At 45.1% G+C, this 19,446-nt stretch overlaps 1 protein-coding gene across 5 annotated transcripts in view; it reads right to left on the bottom strand.

Annotated features, from left to right (window-relative positions):
* Positions 1 to 19,446, bottom strand: part of XDH (xanthine dehydrogenase) — a 117,330-nt gene that overhangs the window by 4,326 nt on the left and 93,558 nt on the right. For 4 of the 5 annotated variants that reach the window (XM_057743175.1, XM_057743172.1, XM_057743173.1 and 1 more), the window contains 15 exons: positions 18,074 to 18,193; positions 17,497 to 17,593; positions 16,462 to 16,586; positions 15,647 to 15,780; positions 15,162 to 15,249; positions 13,842 to 13,928; positions 9,528 to 9,719; positions 9,197 to 9,342; positions 8,297 to 8,378; positions 7,670 to 7,765; positions 6,885 to 7,013; positions 6,236 to 6,310; positions 3,630 to 3,682; positions 1,533 to 1,647; positions 812 to 877 (listed from right to left, as the gene is read on the bottom strand). In XM_057743175.1, coding sequence (XP_057599158.1) covers positions 812 to 877; positions 1,533 to 1,647; positions 3,630 to 3,682; positions 6,236 to 6,310; positions 6,885 to 7,013; positions 7,670 to 7,765; positions 8,297 to 8,378; positions 9,197 to 9,342; positions 9,528 to 9,719; positions 13,842 to 13,928; positions 15,162 to 15,249; positions 15,647 to 15,780; positions 16,462 to 16,586; positions 17,497 to 17,593; positions 18,074 to 18,193 — 1,605 coding nt within the window. The remainder of the gene's footprint in view (positions 1 to 811; positions 878 to 1,532; positions 1,648 to 3,629; positions 3,683 to 6,235; positions 6,311 to 6,884; positions 7,014 to 7,669; positions 7,766 to 8,296; positions 8,379 to 9,196; positions 9,343 to 9,527; positions 9,720 to 13,841; positions 13,929 to 15,161; positions 15,250 to 15,646; positions 15,781 to 16,461; positions 16,587 to 17,496; positions 17,594 to 18,073; positions 18,194 to 19,446) is intronic. The other variant, XM_057743174.1, reaches the window with a different exon arrangement.

The following is a 19,446-nucleotide window of genomic DNA, read 5'->3' as shown; positions in this document are numbered from 1 at the left end:
ATATGTGTTACCATCAGAGCTAAACAAGTGTGTTCGGGGGGAGACCAGGTACTGAGCATCTCTGGGTCTGCCATGTCGAGCTCAGCGCCTGCCCGTAGGAGGGGTTGCCCCCCCCCCCACCATTATTCAATGAGTGAATAGATTAGTGACTAAGTTTCTGTACACTCAGTAACTGTCCAGTATTGAGAAACGGAATGAACTTTTTCTGCCAGAGGTTCAACACGTCAGTTCTTGATTCCTCCCTCTGCGACTTTCTAGTCTACCTGCTCTGCTTCATACTGTCGTATTTTCCAAAAGTGATTTTCTTCCAGCCACCCCTTTATTCCTGTTGCTGGAACCCGTGTCTTTTGCTCCCAGAACCCTCCACCACCCCCACGCATGGTAGCATTTATTTACTTCCTAGAGCACAAGAGCCGTCTTCAATGGAAGAGGAATGAGGAGGGAGAAGACGCCTCTGACCTGAGACCCCACTGCCTGCACACTGATCCCAAACACTCTTTCTCAGCCTATGCATGTGTGCATGTGCACGTGTGTGTGTATTTGAGTGGGTGCGTAGCCGGTGTTCCCACCACCCACCACCTTGCTTTCTGATGTGTGAGTGCCCTTTTCAAAGTTTATCCACATGGATTTGTCTTCTGCCTCGAGAGCTGGGTAGGCTCTCATCTACCTAAATCCCACCCTCAGGAAGACTCTCATGCTCAGACCTACTTAAAAATGACAGCGGACACGATGCTGTGGCTAGGACCCTAGGAGGTGGTGGGGCACGTCAGCGGCCAAGTCCATCACCACCCTGTTCCCCCAGGAGTCTTACCTGTCCAATGTCAATGGCAGGGTTCAGACTGGACCCAACATCCATGACGATGTCTGTGCGGAGGTTCTAGAGTAGACAGCAAAATAAAAGCAGTTTGAAAAGAAAGGGATGTGTGGAATGATAGATGGGTCTTGGTGACCCTTAGGTTATTAAGCGCCAACCTGAGTAGTACTTTCACAAGCAGTGCACTCTGGGCACTCCCAGGCAGGAGTGTGAGTAGGAAGGGCAGGTCCCCAGGTTCCCGGGGCTGCAAACCTGAGTCCGGGGCGACCGTGTAAGGAGGGGTTTGACAAATTACTTTCCGTAGGCTGAACTCAGCCTGTCTCCTGCTTTTGTAGGGTCTGTGAGCTAATAATGGTTTTTACATTTTTTAATAACTGACAAAAGTAAAAACAGTGTGTTGTGACACATGAAAACTATATGAAATTCACATTCAGTGTGCATAAATTACATTTTATAGGAACACATCCACATTCATCTGTTTACATACATTCATGTCTGTTTTCGCACTAGAGTGATAGAGTGAAATAATTGAGGCAGAGTCTCCATGGCCCAGAAAACCTAAAATATTTACTCTCTGGTCCTTTATAGGAAGTTTGCCAAGCCATGATTTAATGCATTATTTTCCCAACCAGAAAGTTCGTTCCTATGAGCTCTTTGTATTGCAATTTCAGATGTTTCTCTTTTTCCTTTTAGTACTAAAGTCTTGCAAACTTCTTACCTTATGATCTCCTGTTAAGCAGTCAATTTCCACTTCAGAGCAAGCCACCCCATAGGTGAAGTAGTGGAAGGCATTCCCTGAGTTTGTCTCAAAGCTGTAGCCGAGGTTAGGCATCCTGGAGGAGAAAAAAATCTGCACATTTATTGAGGAACATGGCCCCGACTCATACACACACAAAGAGCTTGTCCCATAAAATCTTAAGACCCTAAAGGTTTTTATTTTTTAATATTTATTTACTTTGGCTGCGCCAGGTCTTTGTCGCAGCGTGAGGGATTTTTAGTTGCGGCATGTGGGATCCTTAGCTGCGGTATGTGAACTCTTAGTGGCGGCATGCGGGATCTAGTTCCCTGACCAGGGATCAAACCTGGACCCCCTGCATTGGGAGCACGGAGTCTTAGCCACTGGACCAACAGGGAAGTCCCGAGGTTTACTTTTTTCTTCAGCTGTTCTTCAAAAAACTCATGAGCTTTGAACATTTTGAACCTGTTCACAAAACCCAGGCAGTCTGCAGCCTTTTGTCCCGTGTCTGTGCTCTGTTTTGCCAGTGGCCCTTACATGAATCATTCTGTAGAGCTGAGCAAAGTAGGGTCCCGCATGCTGGCCTCTACACGGTAGAAACAGAGGTGACAGATTTGCGTGGGCTCGTGAAGAATGTGAAAGTCATACTCCAAAGGATATACTGAATTATAACAGCATTCAAGATCTCGGAACCAAAGGTTCTCCCTGGGCTGGTTCGTGAGCTGTCCATACAAGTGCAGCTGCTCACAGGGCTGCTCACCTTTCTCAAGGTGAAAGGTAACAAGACCGGTACCCTGTGCCAACGTGGGTGTCCCTCTAAGCAGCCACCTGCCTGCTATTACTCCTTATCTACTGACCCCTTCTAAGTTTCAGCAAATGATTGGAGCAAAGTATTATTAATAAGAGCCGATGCTCTTTTATATAGTTTCTTTTTCAATCCTGAATGTTATAAGATTCCAATTTTGCATGAGCCACATATACAAATCTGCGTATGTGTTCTCTGATTATAACACTCTCTATCTGTGCTATTCTATTTGCTACACAGAAATCAGGATGTGAGCTGATGTGATCAGAACCTGCGTGAAACAAAACCCATACAAAGTTGAGGGAGAAGGTTTCTCCCAGGACATTATCACCTTCTTTGACCTGACTATCTTCGTCTGGGTGTTCCCTGATTTAACCCCAGTTTTATCAACTCCAAAAATGAAATAGGAACTTATGAGAAAATTTGTACTAGTTTGTGTTTGTATAAGTCAAATATTACATAACCCAGAGAGCATTGGCAAAACACTATTTTGCCCTAAAAAAATATATATATATACATTTATATTACATATATATTCTATATATTCATAAATTCACACAAGATCTTTTAAAGTAAACATTGAACTATTTTCCAAATTCACTGATCTGTGAAAGAAAAAGTCCTAGTTAAATTTCCAAAGAAAGCTAAAACATTATGGCTGACAGTAAATACAATCATATCTTTTAACAGCTTCTAAATCAGATGGACAGGGTCTCTGCTACTGAATTTTAAAGTTGTGGAAGATACGTGCTCTTTTCTAAAATTCACTATAAGTTCCACTGAATTCTGCATTTTGTAACAAGACCACGTGCTCTAAATCCTCAGCTCATTCTTTTGCAGGAAAGCCCCCTTAAAACAATCTGACACACAGCACAAAGTAACACACATGAGTAGCTAGGAACACCAGATGCCCCTGGTTCTTGCAGGAGAACGCTGAGTGGGGTACGGCTGGTAATTGACCCACTATGTCATAAATGAGGAGACGGGTTCAGAGAGAACCAGTGATTCTCCCAAGTGGAATAGGATACTCTGAGACCAGAACTGGAACAGGGTCTTCCAATATGACAGCTCGTGCTTTCGGCATGTACTTTGGTAAGCCCACATATTTTAGAGCGACTTCAAATTGAAGTTAGCGGGAGTCCATTGGAGAGAGAAGCAGTTAGGTGGAACGGCTCTCTCCCGACCACAGGCTGACAGAATTCAGTGCTGGAGGGGCCTGCGGAGGTTAGGATGACAACACATTGTGAGAAGGGAGAGATTAGCACCTTACTTACCTGTAAAACCCAGTCGCAGACAAGCTCACTGTACCCCGGTAGGCAGCCATGACCTGAGGAGAGGACATGGCCATCAGGAAGGGGGAGCACGGTTTCCAGAAACGCTGGCCCAGCACTAAGCTTTCATGAGCTCATCCTCCTCCGGAAACTGATTAATTCTTTTCACTAGAGACTCTCACTTCCACACCTCACCTGCCGTTCTCACCGCTGCCCCCTGCACTAGGTCCTCATCATCTGAACCCTGGAGCACCACGGCAGCCTCCTAACTGGTCTTCCTGCCTCATGGCACCTCCCTGCCCTGCCATGTAGCCCAGCCCGGTCAGAGGGGTCATCTTAACATGCCACACTGCCCATGTCACTCCCCTACTCTAGAGTTTTCCATGACTCTAGAGCAAGAGAGCAAGTGCCTGACATTCAGGAGCCCAGCCTTCTCTCTGGCTTTATGTAACACACACACCATTGCTACTCCAGCCAAACAAGTGTTCACTCTCTCCCAGTCCTTCCATGTCCCCGCACGTCTGCACCTTTGTTTATGGGGTTTCTCTGCTATATCTGTCCAAATCCTTTTCTTCCCTCAATAACCAGTCAAATTTGCCTCTTCATCCACCTCTCCTGTGATTACTCCCCGCTCTGGCCGTTACACCAGCAACTCTGTGTACAGCTCCTGCCTTACTTAACGTCTTAGCCTTGTGTGCCTACTTGCACTTTCCTGTTAATGAAGCTATCCATCTCTCCGTCCATCCTATCTCTTTAACTGCATAGTGTTTTCCTTCCTTTCTTCCTTCCTTCTTTCTTTTCTCTCTCTCTCTTTCTTCTTTCTTTCTCATTCTTTCAGTATCCACAGCACTAAGATTTAATTGGTTATTGATATAGTTTGTATCATGATCATTGTCAATTACCAAGCACTTTACTACATACCAGATGCTATTGAGTCCTTTGCAGACACTGCCTTACTTAATATTCAGTGCAATCCTATAAGATCAGTACTATTATTTTTTTTGTTTGACTTTCTACTTTCTTTCTTTCTGCCCTGATCTTTTTTTTTTTTTACAGTTCATTTTATTTATTTATTTATTGGTTGTGTTGGGTCTTTGTTGCTGCACGAGGGCTTTCTCTAGTTGCTGCAAGTGGGGGCTATTCGTTGCAGTGCGCAGGCTTCTCATTGTGGTGGCTTCTCTTATTGTGGAGCACGGACTCTAGGCACACGGGCTTCAGTAGTTGCAGTGTGTGGGCTCAGTAGTTGTGGCTCACAGGCTTAGTTGCTCCATGGCATGTGGGATACTCTCGGACCAGGACTCCAACCCGTGTCCCCTGCATTGGCAGGTGAATTCTTAACCACTGCACCACCAGGGAAGTCCCATATAAGTACTTTTGTTATCTTCATTTTACAGATGAGAAAACTAAGGTTTAAAAAAAGAATTTCTCTAGGATCTTTACTATACGTGTATGATATCAAATATATACATAGACAGTAGTGGTGGCAGTAATGGCTTGTTTTTCAGTACGGTACAGACACTAAAGAGCTTTGATGCCTGTCATCTCCTGATCACACTCTTCTGCTAATAGCCTTTTGGGGGGGTTTTCTGCTTATAAGCAACACTGGACTACATGGCAAGTAGTTGAAGACAAAGTCCAGGTCAACAGATTGGAAAGATGCTGTTAAAAACATTTACATTGCTTTATAAATCCATGCTAAAATCCAAACTACCAAAATCAACCCACATTCACACGGTATCTATGAGTGTGGTCAGGGAAGTACAGGTTGTATGAGGCATAGTAAGATGAGTGAGTTGGAGAGAAATAGCTTATTTTCTTCGACTCTATTGAGGGAGACTTGTACTATCTGTGCTGGCTCACATGCGGTCACATTTTATGTGTTACTATGGTATCTAGTCCCTTCACTGCAACATTAGGGGAAGGTGACACAGGGCCACCGTGGCTATTTCTGCTCATGGAAGGAGCTGAGGTCTCCCGCCTGAGACACTTCCTCACAGCTTCCTTCTCAGGGTTTCTGACATGCAGGCTTCTGCACCAGAAATCAGAGAACTGGGCTCCTTCTCATCATGAGTGCGTATTGTGTCACTTCTAAAATCACAGGGATGATATAAACTCATGCGCGATGTCTTTTTCCCTGCTCTCTCGCAGACAGAGTCTCAGTGGACCCAGACCCCAGAGCTGGGTAAGGGGAGAAGCTCCTGGGGCAGCCCTCTGACAGATGGAGATTTGAAGAAAACCAGGCTCGTCAAGACTGCAGACAAGTGGGGTGAGGGGTCCACCCCGAGGGACCAGTACTTCTTAGTGAGGCATGGGTAGCAGTCACCCCCATCTCCTGAGGCTCAGGGCAGCTGAACCCCCAGTTCCCACAGGGCTGTCAAATCCTGGATCAAAAATTCTCAAGCGACTTCCCTCAACTATGAACACTGCAGAGAAGAGACGCAGTATGGTTGAGCATTTACTTGTCCTGTGAAAGCACACAATCCACCTCAACTTCTCTTTGCCTGTGTGACTAGATCCTGATCTCCTATTCCTGCTCAGGGTCAGGGACACAGCCCTGCTCTTCATTTCCCTTTCACTTGCAAAATCAACTCGGATCAGCTCAGACTTACCCAGTCTTCCCAGGAGCCACTGGGATTCTTTCTCTTAAAGGGTTCCAACCTTTTCAGGATGGTCTGGCAGGCTTCCTAAAGAACACATGCCCCACGCGGCAGACACGTCAGTCCTCTGCGTTCCCCGACCCAGGCAAACCCCAAGGTCCTCCAAGCAAGCTGTGCCCAGAATGCCACTCAGACAGCCTTGCCACCCTCTCAGGAATGTCCGAGGCCCAGGGTAGAAGCTGCTGGCCTTTGCTTGGAGAGCACTTCCCCACCCAGTCCTGAAGCCGACAGAGGGGGGGATATTGAGGGATCCATAAGGAGGTGCCTTTGACGACAACCCCCATGTTGGGGAGAAGCACTTGGTCTGACCTGGCTGACCCCACAATCGAATTTCAATTTCGCTCCATTGTCTTGTCCTCCCAGAATCCCCTGCATTCCCTCCCATGCCCCTCCCCCTCCCACGCTCATCCTTCCTGGCCTTGATGGAAGTGGTTACTGTTCTTGGGCCCCTCTTTTAGCTTGGTGTCCTCCTGGAGAAGAGAGCCAGAGGCATGGCCACAGCCACAAGCCTGCAAGAAGCCATTCCAGGTCCCATCCAGGGACTCTCCAGGCCCCCTGCCTTGAGCTGGCCCTTAGCTTGGAGGCCCCCACGTCTCCTTACATAGACAGCCTGTCCGTAGATGTCGGTGCTGACAGAGGCAGCCGTGGGAGAGGAGTTGGGCACAGTGTTAGTGCTTGTCTCACTGATGTAGATCTTAGAGGTGGGGATCTTCAGAGCTCTGCTGGCCACCTGCAAACAGAGAGGATGTCACCCTCTGGGGAAGGGCTTTGCAGGGCTTGGCTACCTTCTCCCCAAGATGGGATTCAGATTCACTGTTACAGGCAAGAAAATAACTTCGTAAACCATAATTCTGCTGAGACTGGGATATTCTCACATCTGTCTGAATCTGAAGCAGCACTTCATGGAGTGGTTTGGTTGGATTAAAAAGAAATTCATAAACCTAATGGTGATGAACAATGTATTTTTAAACTAACCCTGTCTTTTTAAAAAAAAATCCAGTTTGGCCAGTGCCCACCAGCCAAGCAGGTGTGCCAACTCTAATCCAGCTCCACTGGGAGGAGTCCTGTGTGTGTGAGAGAGGAGGCAGCTAGCTTTAGACACATAACACACACACACCTTACACACAGTCACAGAGCCCTAGAGTGCTGGTGATGGAAGTGACCTAAATCATCATCTGACCAACCCTTTGCACAGATGCAGAAACTGAGGCCAAGAGGAAGAGCAGACTTGCCCAAGGTCACATGTAAGTGAGCATCAGGATTAGGGCCAGGGCCTAGGCCTGTCTCTGCTTCTGGTATGCGGCACTGCTCATTTTTTCACAGCATCTTCCCTCACACAGACATCACAGTGCCGGGGAGGATGCCCACGGTCACCAGACTGTTCACCTGGACCATCTTGGTATGAAGGCCTTGGCCCATCTCCGTGCCCCCGTGGTTCACCAGCACAGAGCCATCTGTGTACACATGGATCAAGGCTCCTGCCTAAGGGAAGAGAAGGATACCAAACACAAAATTTGGCAAATTCTAACTCAGTTTAAGGCCTGAGACCAAAAGTACTGGAGCCCATGAAAAAGAAAATAGAAGTAGCATTTTGGATAGAAACCTCAGACAAAAAAGAAAAATCAAAGCAGTATAAATTTCATGAATTAATAGTATACCCCTCCAGTAATTTGCAAGTACTTATATATATATATATTTATATTTATATATATATCCATCACCCATCCTAAGACGGGGGTAGGTCAAATATTTTTGTCCTAATTCTCCTGATGAAGAAATGGGATCAGAAAGGCAGAGCAGCTGTCTATAGTCCTACAGTCAGAAAGATAAGAACTAGACATTGACCCCAGATCAAATAGGGATGTGCAAGTTCAACTTTCATTTAAACAGCAAAAAGTTCCTTGGGTCAGCTCTGTTCCCGTGACAATGGGCTCTCCCTTGCAACACTGCAAACAGAGGGAGAAACGGAGCCCCAGTGCAGTGGAGATGGACAAAATTATATAAAGCAATTACCTGATTCAGAAAAGGAACTGTGAAGCTTATTCCAAATTTGGTGGGAATTATGCACAATCCTCTCTTTTTCCAACAATTCTCCCTGGAGGAAAAAAAAAAAAATTCTCATAGCAACTTCTCCACTATATTCATGTCAAACTGGATACATTTTATGTCAATATCTTTGCAAACTTGGAACAAGGCATCCTTGAAATTGCCCACCTAGTCTTTGTCATAACTGAGCTGTGCTTCAGTTGTGTAGACAAAATGAGGACAGTGGGCATTTGGGTTCTGGATCCTTCAGCGCAGCTGAAATAGGGCCCACACTTGAAAGTCTCAACTTTAAAGTATCATCGCTCTGCTTCCCTGAGTGGGATTCGGATTGGGTCGGAGTGCTCTGGTGATACGGGACTGTGCTCACCCCAGGGAGGAACCGTGGCTGGCTGATGATAAAGCTGATGCTTTCTCTGTGCTGTATGTTTGGGTATCCAAGTAACTCTGTGAGAGAGACAGAGCCAGCACAGTTATCCCCACCCTGCAGATGAGGAAGCTGAGATCCAGGGAGATGGAGTGACTGCCAAAGTCACATTTATAGATTAATTTCAGAGGCAGGCACATAACTGCAGTGTTCTTAGTCCTGGGCCACTGTTCCTCTAGAACATCATCTGCCCAGAAGGCAGATAACCATGCAAAGACGGACCACACTGATGGACTGTGATGCTGGGTGCTGTGAGCCCCGAGCCTCTGGGCTGAAGATCATTTCAGGATCTTAAAGAGATGGCTATGAACAAGTAAGCAAACACGGCAGCCTCCTAAGTTATCTATTGAATTAGCATTCTTATTTTGAGTTCAGCAAAAGGCTATGGAATCTGAAACCCAGAGAGCCCTAGAACACCAGACTCCTTCCCTCCTGGCCCTTACTTGTTGAACGTGTCAACCTCACTCTTCCGAGAGTGGTACTGAGAGCTCTTCAGGCATTCATCCCAGCACCTGGGCAAGTTGAACCCCTCAAGCCTCTGGTTGAAGTGTGTCAGGTCCCCTTCTTTGTACAGGTTCTTCCTCCGCACCTTGCCAAGGGAAGAGACACTGAGGCCTGGCCCATGGCAAGAAACGGGTCGGGGGCAGGGCATAACCCAAAGTTGAGCTTCCCACCCCTCACTAGTGCCTGCCCACCCTCTCCCCCTACAGGAGGTGTCCAAGACTCAAAGTAGGCTAACCCCCTCTGACGTGTGCCCCCAGATTCCCGGCTTACTTCCTCTGCAGGTAGCCCACAGGTCACCGCGACTTCACTCATCCAGTACTCGGCAATGAACAAGGCCTGAGGGCCCCCAAAGCCCCGGAAGGCCGTGTTCGAGGGCAGGTTGGTCTTGCACAGCCGCCCAGTGCCCCGGACGTTGGGGATTTTATAGCTGTTGTCCATGTGGAAGAGAGCTCGTTCCATTATCTGAAGCAGAAGAAACCAAAATGGGAGAGAACAGTGAGTGGATTTCATTGGCTTCTCAAAAAAGGAACTTCAAGGGCTACGCCCATCCCCACCTTTGCCAGCCCACAGTCAACTGCTCTTCCTCAGGCTCAAATTATTTCTTTCCTGGGATATCGCAACAGCCTCCTTATACACTCCTGGCCTTCTGTGTCTGCTCCTTCTAATCTATGCCTCATACTAAAATATAAGCTCATAGCAGATCAAGCACTTGCTTCAAAGGGGCACTTACTATCTTCAGAGTAAATTCTGTATTCAGGACACTTTCTGAGCTTTCCCCAAACTATGTTTTATCCTCCTTTCCGACTGCGTGTTGCTCTCACTCGTAATGCCCCGCCCCACCACATCCACCTGCTAAAATCCGTTCAACTCTCACATGGGGAAGCCCCTCCCAGATCCTCTAGCTGGAATTGATCACGTGCCTCTTTTTAAAAACTGGAGATTTTATTAACTAATTTTCCATTTGTTATTATTCCCATTAAAGTTGTCCTGCAAATAGTTTAAAGAATCAAATACCTCCATAAGTCATGTTATCGAAAACAGCAGTCCAATCTTTCTTCCACTCCCCAGAAGCAACCACTTATTCTTTGTCAGCTGTTTACATTGTCTTCCCCATTCTAAATAATGTGTTTATATTGCCATTTCTTGACTTGTTCAGTTTTAGACTTTTTATACTGTTTTCCCATCATGGAAAGGGAGGACTTAGTGCCCACTCCCTTTCTCTACATACACACCAGCTCCCTAACTCCCATCATCCCTGTATAGTTAAACTTTGATCTGATCAACAGTCCCTTTAATCATTCTGTAAACATCACTTACAGCTGAACCATGTGGTTATACTACTTTACTTCTCTCTTTATTGATAGTATTTTCCTCCTTGGAGTCAATAATTATCTTTACTTTTTTCATTTGCTTCATTTTCTATGCATGTATTACTAGAAATCTGCTTTCAATATGTTCAAACACATTTGATTTTCTATCTGTCTCATCTTTTTAAAGAAATTGTTTCTGGAGCCTTCTGGCCAACTTCTGTTTAAATTGGCAGCCCCTAGGCTTCTGTTCAGCTGTCACCCGGGGGTTTTCCCCTCACATTCATCCCAGGGATTCCCTCTGCCTCTCTCCACACGGAATTTCCTGTTTCTAGATCCCATGTCTTCCCTTTCCTTAGTTTTACACCCTCATATTATTGGAGTACAACCTTCAATATCTTCCCAAAAAGAGTATATCTAGAGGTATATTTTTGAGAACTTGCATGTCTGAAATGTCTTTATTCTACTCTCACTCAATTCATGATTTGGCTGTATATAGAATTCTAGATAGGAAATAAGTTTCCCATTTACCTCAGCATTTTGAAGGCATTTTACTAGTGCATTCTAGCTCCTCAATATTGAGAAATCCGATCGATGCCTTTCCAACTATTGCAATGAGTGCCGGTGTTTTTCCTCCCTGAAAATTGTCAAATTTCCTTTGTCCCCAGGTTTCTAAAACTTCACAGTAATGTAAATTAGCATGTCTATTTTCCTTTATTGTGCTGGTTACTGGATGGGCTGTCTTAATCTCAAAATGTAAGCCCATCAGTTCTGGGAAATTTCTTGAATTATTTCTTATTAGTTCTCCTCCTCTCTCGTTTTTTCTATTCTTTCTTTCTAAAACTTCTATTATTTGGATCTCCTGGACTGGTCCTCAAATTGTATCTTCTGTGCTATTTTTCCCCATTGTTTTCTCTTTTTTTAAGAGAGCAGCTCAAGTTTCTTTTTTTTTTTTTTTTTTTTTGCAGCTCAAGTTTCTTTCCACCCTTCTGCTTTCACAGTTTTAATTCACAAGACTCCATTTTTATTCTTGGACTGCTCCATTTTTATAGCATCCTGTTCTTTCTTTAAAGTGTAATAACTCATCTCTCTGATGGGCTAAATGGTAGCTTTCGTTTGTTTGTTTCATCTTTGCTTTAGTTTACTTCCCCATTTATAGTCTCTTTCCCACCGGTTGCTGTTGGGGTCCTTGATTTTTTTCAGTCTTTGTCATCCTAGATGATTTTTTTGTCTCAATTCCATTTTTGCTTTCCCTTAGCACTTTGTCAATTGTACTTCTATTTCATTTTGTCTTTTATTATCTGTCTTCCCCACCATACCGTGACCTTCCTGAGGGCAGAAACAATGCCATATTCTTTATGTCACCATCCTAGGGGCTTGAGAAATATTTGCTGGATTGGATTTTAACACTTGTAAAATCTTTGGGGATAAGTCCTGTATCTTCTTCAACCTGATTTTCCTACAACACCAAGAAGCAGGTGTTATAGTTGGTCAGACTACTAGAAATGTTTTCTCTTTTGAACAGTTTCTTACACTAGATCTGAAGTATAATGTTTCCTAATTGAGCCAATTAGAGAAACCCCTAGCACAACCAAAGTGGGAATAATGGGGAACTTCTGCTTATCCTGAAATGTTTGACTTTTTTTTTTTTACAAGAATCTATCATATATAATTAACATGGTTATAAAATTAAGATTTAAAAACTTAAAAGGTAGTACCACCAAGGTAACTTTGTTAATTTTCAAAATGACAAAAATATATGTCATATGAGAAGGTTCAAAGCAGCTTATCCATAAAAGCTAAAGACAGGAAACAAGCTGAATGTCTATCAAGTGGTGAATGGAAAACAAAATATGGTCTAGTCATACAATGGCATATTCTTCATCAATAAAAAGGAATGAAGAAAAGATCCAGGCTATAACACGGATGAACCTCAAAGACATTATTCTGAGAGAAAAAAGCCAGACACGAAAGACTACATAGTATATGATTCCATTTATATTAATTGGCCACGGAAGGAAAATCTATAAAGACAGAAAGTAGATTAGCAGTTGTATAGGCCTGAGGGGTAGGAATAGGAGTGACTGCAAATGGGCCTAAGAGATCATTTTGGGGTGATGGAAGTGTTAAAAAACTGGATTGCAATAATGGTTGCCTGATTCCTTAAATGTACTAAAACCATTAAATTATAAAGCAGTTGACCTTGAACAATATGGTTTTAACTGTGTGGGTCCACTTATAAGCATATTTTTTCAATAAATATACTGAAAAATTTTTTGGAGATTTGCAACAATTTGAAAAGTCTCACAGATGAACCGCGTAGGTTAGAAATATCAAAAAACTGAGAAAAAGGTATGACATGAATGCATAGGATATATGTAGATATTAGTCTATTCTTACATAAGTGTAACATAAGTGATATTTAATATAACATAAGGTTAGTGTCCCTACTATTTTGTAACTTTGCTTTCAAAGAATTACTTGACTGTTCAGTATGCCCCTCTCTTGTAACTGGAGAAACTGGAGAAACTTACTTTACTGTAAAAATACATATATAATACATATGACATATAAAATATGTGTTAATGAACTGTTTATGTTATCAGGCTTTTCTAGTCAACAGTAGGCTATCGGTAGGCAAGTTTTGGGGGAGTCAAAAGTTATACACAGACGTTCAACTGCAAGGTTGGGGGGCGGTGCCCCTAATGCCTGCGTTGTTCAAGGGTCAACCGTCCCTCAAATGGGTGAACTTTATGGTATGTAAACTATATGTCAATTAAATTATTTTTAAAAAGGTACATCAAGTCATTATTTAAAATTCAAACATCACAGAAATGCATAATATAGAAGATAACAGTCTGCACGCCCCTCCTTCCCACCCAAATACTGTTAGGTGTATGGCCTATCAGACTTCGGTCATGCATACCACTATACACACACACACACACACACACACACACACACACAGACAAATTAGCATTACATTCACGCACTCAATGTCACCATACTATACACAAAGTTTTGTAACTACCTTTGCTTGTTTGGCAAAATATCTTGCACCAGAAGGATGCGTTTCTAGTCAGATAAGTAATAAGATCATCTCCATGCTTTAGAGGATAACCAAGGATGGAGAACCTGAAGGTGGGGACCAAGCAGGAGGCTACTGCAACAATAACAGGCAAGAACTGAGGAGGCCTGTTCCTGCAGGTGCAAACAGGCTACGGGGCACACCCGTGACCTCCCAGTCACCCAGGATGCAGGGGCAGGTCCTACATACACCGTGAGAAAGGTCCTGGCTGTTCCCAGCATTGCTGTAGTGGTCCACCTCCAGAGCCACAATCTTCCCCGTCTTCATGAAGCCAACCTGCAAACAAAGGAGGGTGAGTTCTCAACTGTCCCCTTCCTTTGTCTGTTCCTAACCATCTCCTCCCACTTAAGCTACCTGGAGAAAATGGAAAGAATAAGACATCACACCATGAGATAAAGGAGGATTTTAGAGATCACCAGACTTCACAGGTAAAGAAGAGAGGAACGAACAGCTCCCAGGGGTGGACGCTGGACACCCTTTCTCCCTACACTCTTCCTTCTTCCTCCCTACTCCTGGCTTCTGGTTCTACCAGCGGAAGTGAGGTGGTAGAGAAGGGAGCGTTGGTCATGATAGGTCAGGGAGGGGAGGGCTGGGAAGAGAAACTAGGAGAGAAACTGGAGATGCCCTCACAGCTTTTGGCCAGCAGAGAGCAAAAGTTACACTTTGCACAAGCATGAATGTGCTTTCACATCCCTGACTTCGTGTAAACTATCTAAACAAACCCTGACAGGCCATTTCATGAGTGAGGAATCTGAAACCCCAGAAGACCAGGTTACTTTCTTGGAGCCCATAAGAATTTGGGAACAAGAGAAACACATTCCCTTTTGGTGAGTTAAATCATGGCATAAAGTCAGAAGAGGCCAAAGAGGAGATGTTCAAAGCCAGCTGGTGGAGACAGAGGGCTCCCAGGTTTATAGAGCTAGACCGGGACCTGTAAGGTTCTACTGGTGTGTAGAGGGGGGATGCGTGGTCAGAACAGGGACTGGTCATCCACAGAAGCCCAGAAAATGGACAGGCCCACAGGGAACTTGGGTAGTGCCCAGCCATACATGGTCTGGCAGAGCAGGTGCCCTAACTGCTTATACCTGTCCAGGCCCCTGGAGAGTTGTATTTCTCACTGGAAATTAATAAGTGGTCGTTCTGACTTTTTGATATCAGGCTGTAAACACATTAACATTAGGCCATCCTGTGGGATGGATTTACTCCAGATCTGCTGACAAATCACGTTTCTGAGCCTGCGTGAACAAAGACCAGATTTGGACCAAATTCACAAAAGTCACGTGCGGCACCCTGTGGCATCTCTTGGGAGGTGGCCTGCCAGCCTCTTCCAGCATCACCCTCCTATGCGGCTGTTGGCTGATTTCAATTTCTCTCTTGCTGTTCCTTCTTTGAACTTCTACAGGTAGTCAGGGCAAAAGTCAGAGTACATCCCAGGATCCCTGAATCTTCATCCCCAGTTTGCTAAGCAGAGGGCACTGCCCACCCGGCACAGCCCCCGACATCTAGAACCTTGTATCTGGCCAAGAAGGGGTGTCTGCCGCCAGTTATCAGCATGTCCTCATCACGATCCAGCATGCAGCGCACAGGGCAGCCAGTCCTGGGGAGGCACCAGAGGGTAAGAAACCTCTATGACAGCCCAGCCCTGTCTCAGGGATGAAAACAGTAAGGAAGCCTTCTTTCACCACCTGGCACACTGGGCCGCTTCGCTGTCTAGACCCTCTGCTGGACAAGGTGGGGGGATATACAGGTGTGGGGTGTCTTCTTGCCATTGGGGTCCTCACAGCCAGGTAGGAGACATAGGACATGGACATATGCATCTGAACACAATGAACCAGGTGATGCTGCCCTCACCCCTATGCCCAAGAGTTCTCAAAACAGAGGGCTGTGAAAATTCAAAGCAAGGGGAATCTATTTTTCCAAAGAGGGCAACCCAGGAAACCTTCCTGGCAGAGGCAGCCTTATTCTTCTCCCCAGAGCCCACTGGGGAAACTCACTTGTATGCAGCCAGGGCCACAGGCACAGTTATCACGGTGCTCCGGGTCTCCTTCCCTCCAAAGCCTCCTCCCATTCTCTTCACTCGGACCAAAATCCGGTTTACTGGAACCCCCAACATTTTTGCAACAAAGGACTGTGGGCAAAAGAACAAAATGCTCCCAGTGAATGTATCACCTGAACTTGCTGGAGGTCTGATCCAGAGCCTACCCGACACACAGAAGCCTAATTACTGCTGTGAATTCTGAAATTCCTTTGTTTGGGGCAGGCCTTCGGTAGTGGTGCTGGGGTCTAGTACGCCCCAGTCACTGCACACTGAATTTACACAGTTTTTTTTAACCAGAGGGGTGAGCAGCTATTCACAGCATACTTTCAGGGCCAAAACTCATTCCTTTTGGCCAGGAACTGGTGAGTCATGAGGGTAAGACCAGCTGCCAAAACCACTGTCGTATTACATGCAATAGAGAAATGAGGAATATTTGAGCCACTGCAGATAACTGAGTGGTCCCCGTGGCTCTCACAACTCCTTCATCGAACAGATGAGGAAACTGAGGCCAGATATGCTCTGACCAAGGCAATATAACATGAAGTGATAGAAGCTAACATTTTCTAGGCTCTATCCAAGCTTGAAAACTCATCTAATCATTACAACATCCTGGACAGGCCCCATTTTATAGATGAGAAAGGATATAACAAGCTCAGTGACATCAACTTGTTGGTGACAGGGCCTGGCTTCAGACCACTACCCTCACATCCCCCCTGGACCAGTCCATGTCTCCCTCTTTCCTGGCCCCTTATTGACCCACATGACACCTACCTGGGTATTCATGGTGTTCTGTGTGGATACAAAGAGCTCCATCTCCCCTGCCTCGCCTTTTGGAACAGCAATGGCACAGTGAGTCTCCAGGTAGAAGTGCTCTTGGCCACCGATGTACAACTCACCTGGGGAAGCAACAAGACTCCCCACAGTGAGCCCGATGCTACAGAGGTGGTGAGTTTGCCTAAGGGGAGACTGTACTCATCCGGGACCCTGTGTGGGTACCAACTGTTCACAGGTAACCTTTCAGGTCCCCAACTGGGATGGAAAAGGATCGGAAAGTCTTAGCCATCTGGGAGCCAAACCCCCCACCCCAACAAAGAAACCAGAATGACACTGAAACACATCAGGTGTGAAGTTCCCTTCTCACTGCAGCCAGTGGAAATCAGAGATTTTTAAACTATCATTGTAAAATTTTGGAAAAAGTAAAAAAAGGAATTAACAGATTTGATTGAGAAGCTGAAAATAAACAGCATCTTCCAGAGCTGAAGCCATCAGGCCATTTGGATAGTTGGCTTACTAGTAACTTAGCAATGCACAGAAAACAATGTAGAAAACCATTCCTGAAGGGGTCTGACTGGCAGCCTTGCCCTGGGGTGAGAGCTCTGGACCTAATTTCACAGTGGGGGAGGGAAGGAGGAAGGAGAGGAGAGATCACTAGCTGGAGATGGGTGAGGACTGCCTTCAGGCAGATGGGGAGGACCAGGAGTCTGTGTAGCTAGAAGCCAGGCAGACCCAAGACTGGCCAGACACCTGTGATCCTTATCATCCCTAGACAGTCTTCCAAACCCAACACACTATAATCTCTCCAGAATCACTTAGGTATGTCCAGTCTAGAGACAAGAGAGTGGAGATTAAGGTGCTGACATTCTTTCCCAGCCACCTGTCTAGTATTTTGTTACAAACATCAGAGAGACTCTTTTGTTAGGAAAGGTCAAGAAACCGCTCCCTTGCTCCAGGGCTCAGGTATAGCTCTTGAATTTAACTTAGAAGCCAGGGCCACCCCATCTCCCCTGCTGCATGGTGCAGCCATACCTGAAACAACATTATCTGCTTCTGAAAACCCCTTCTTGAGGTCTCCTTTCTCAATCTTCAGCTCAGATCCATAAAAGGAATTGTTTTTTATAGCATCCTGAGGATTAAAAAGAAGCTTCAGTGACTTGGCTTTGAAGATGGAAGGTGGCTTTGGGATTGAGGAAGAGGAGCTCTTGGAATTATTACCTTTCTCTTCCCATGTAAGTCATACAGGCATCTATAAGTTTCTTCTACAGACTTAAAGTAAGCTCAGTTGTAGCCCAGGGTGTCCTATTTCTCTATTTCATTAGATATAGACACACAACCCTGGATCTTGAGGAAAAAAAAAGAATCCCTCAAGGAACCAGTTGGAGCTGAAATTGGGAAGGAAGAACTCAGCTTGGCTATTTATGCACTGAGCCTAGGATCATGATGGGGAAGGATTCATAGGACCACACAATGGCAGGACTGGAGGAGATTAAAAAACTGATCTGGTCAAATCCCACCTACTGTTCAAATCTCCTCTAGAGGATCCTAATAAAGATGCCTCCAAGGACAGGTAGCTGTCCCTTCTCCAGGCAGCCTGTTCCCCCGTTACCTCAATCGTGATAATGGCTGGAAGATCTTCATAGGTGACTTTCACCCCATGGGCAGCTCTCTGTGCATGTTCTGGGGTATCGGCGACCACTGCACCAACAACGTGCCCAACACAAGTCACCTGGGAGCAGAGCCAGATGGTGAAAGAACATAACATGCTCCTCATGATGCAAATTATTTTGGATTGTTCAAAAAATCAAAGGAAGTCCCCCCATCCACAACTTTTAAGGTACATTTAAGGACTGTCCTGGGGTCTTTTCATGTTCTCATCCTACTATTTGGGGTTACATGCTTTTTCATAAGTGTTTAGAATCAGTAGAACTGGAATAGGACTTGGAGATAACTAGTACTAGGATGGCAAACTTGCTTTATTCCAGGGCCAATTCATGGCAGCCTGTTGAGAAGCTGCCCAGGATAAAATGTGGTGATTGATTAGTGATGTCTGCCATGAGCAGCACAACAGAAAGCATGGCACCATGAAGTGTATCTGTCAACTCAGATCTACCCCAACACCCTTGTTCTTCATATGAAGAGTTGGAGACCCAGACGGCAAGATCACCATTGGATCATTACCAGGCCATGACTAAATCTTAACCTCTGACTTCCCACTTTATTTTCTTTCTACCACCCCACTCTCTTTTATCGTCTGTCTCTCAGATTTATACCAAAAGTTTTTCAAAGGCAGCAATCATGTCTTATATTTCATCTGGATGCCCCAAAGCAGTCATCCCCAAATACTGATTCTTAGACACGATGAACTATAAACCAGCTCTTTTGGTTGTTAGATTTATAGAATAATTAATTATTATCGTTTTCTTTTCAGTTAATAAATTCAGTTCCTATAAAAACCTTAGGGATCTCCTTCAGGGATAATTTTTTTCCAGCATCCTCCCAAAAATAAACAAAAAAATTGTCCAACTCATCACTTTGGAATAGAAGATTTCTGACAATAGGAACCAATACTTAACATGTCTGTCTGATAATTACCTCTTTAGGACCCAATTAAACTCTTTTTTAAAAATAAATTTATTTATTTATTTTATTCATTTATTGGTTGTGTTGGGTCTTCATTGCTGCACACAGGCTTTCTCTGGTTGCAGTGAGTGGGGGCTACTCTTCATTGTGGTGCATGGGCTCCTCATTGCAGTGGCTTCTCTTGTTGCAGAGCATGGGCTCTAGGCGCATGGGCTTCAGTAGTTGTGGCACACAGGCTCAATAGTTTTGGCTCAAGGGCTCTAGAGTGCAGGCTCAGTAGTTGTGGCAAATGGGCTTAGTTGCTCCGTGGCAAGTGGGATCTTCCCAGAGCAGGACTCGAACCCATGTCCCCTGCATTGGCAGGTGGATTCTGAACCACTGCACCACCTAGGAAGTCCC

Source organism: Hippopotamus amphibius, chromosome 7 (assembly GCF_030028045.1).
Source record: "Hippopotamus amphibius kiboko isolate mHipAmp2 chromosome 7, mHipAmp2.hap2, whole genome shotgun sequence".
Taxonomy (NCBI): domain Eukaryota; kingdom Metazoa; phylum Chordata; class Mammalia; order Artiodactyla; family Hippopotamidae; genus Hippopotamus; species Hippopotamus amphibius.
Note: the sequence above shows the minus strand (reverse complement) of the source record. Positions and strands in the feature narration are given on the sequence as shown.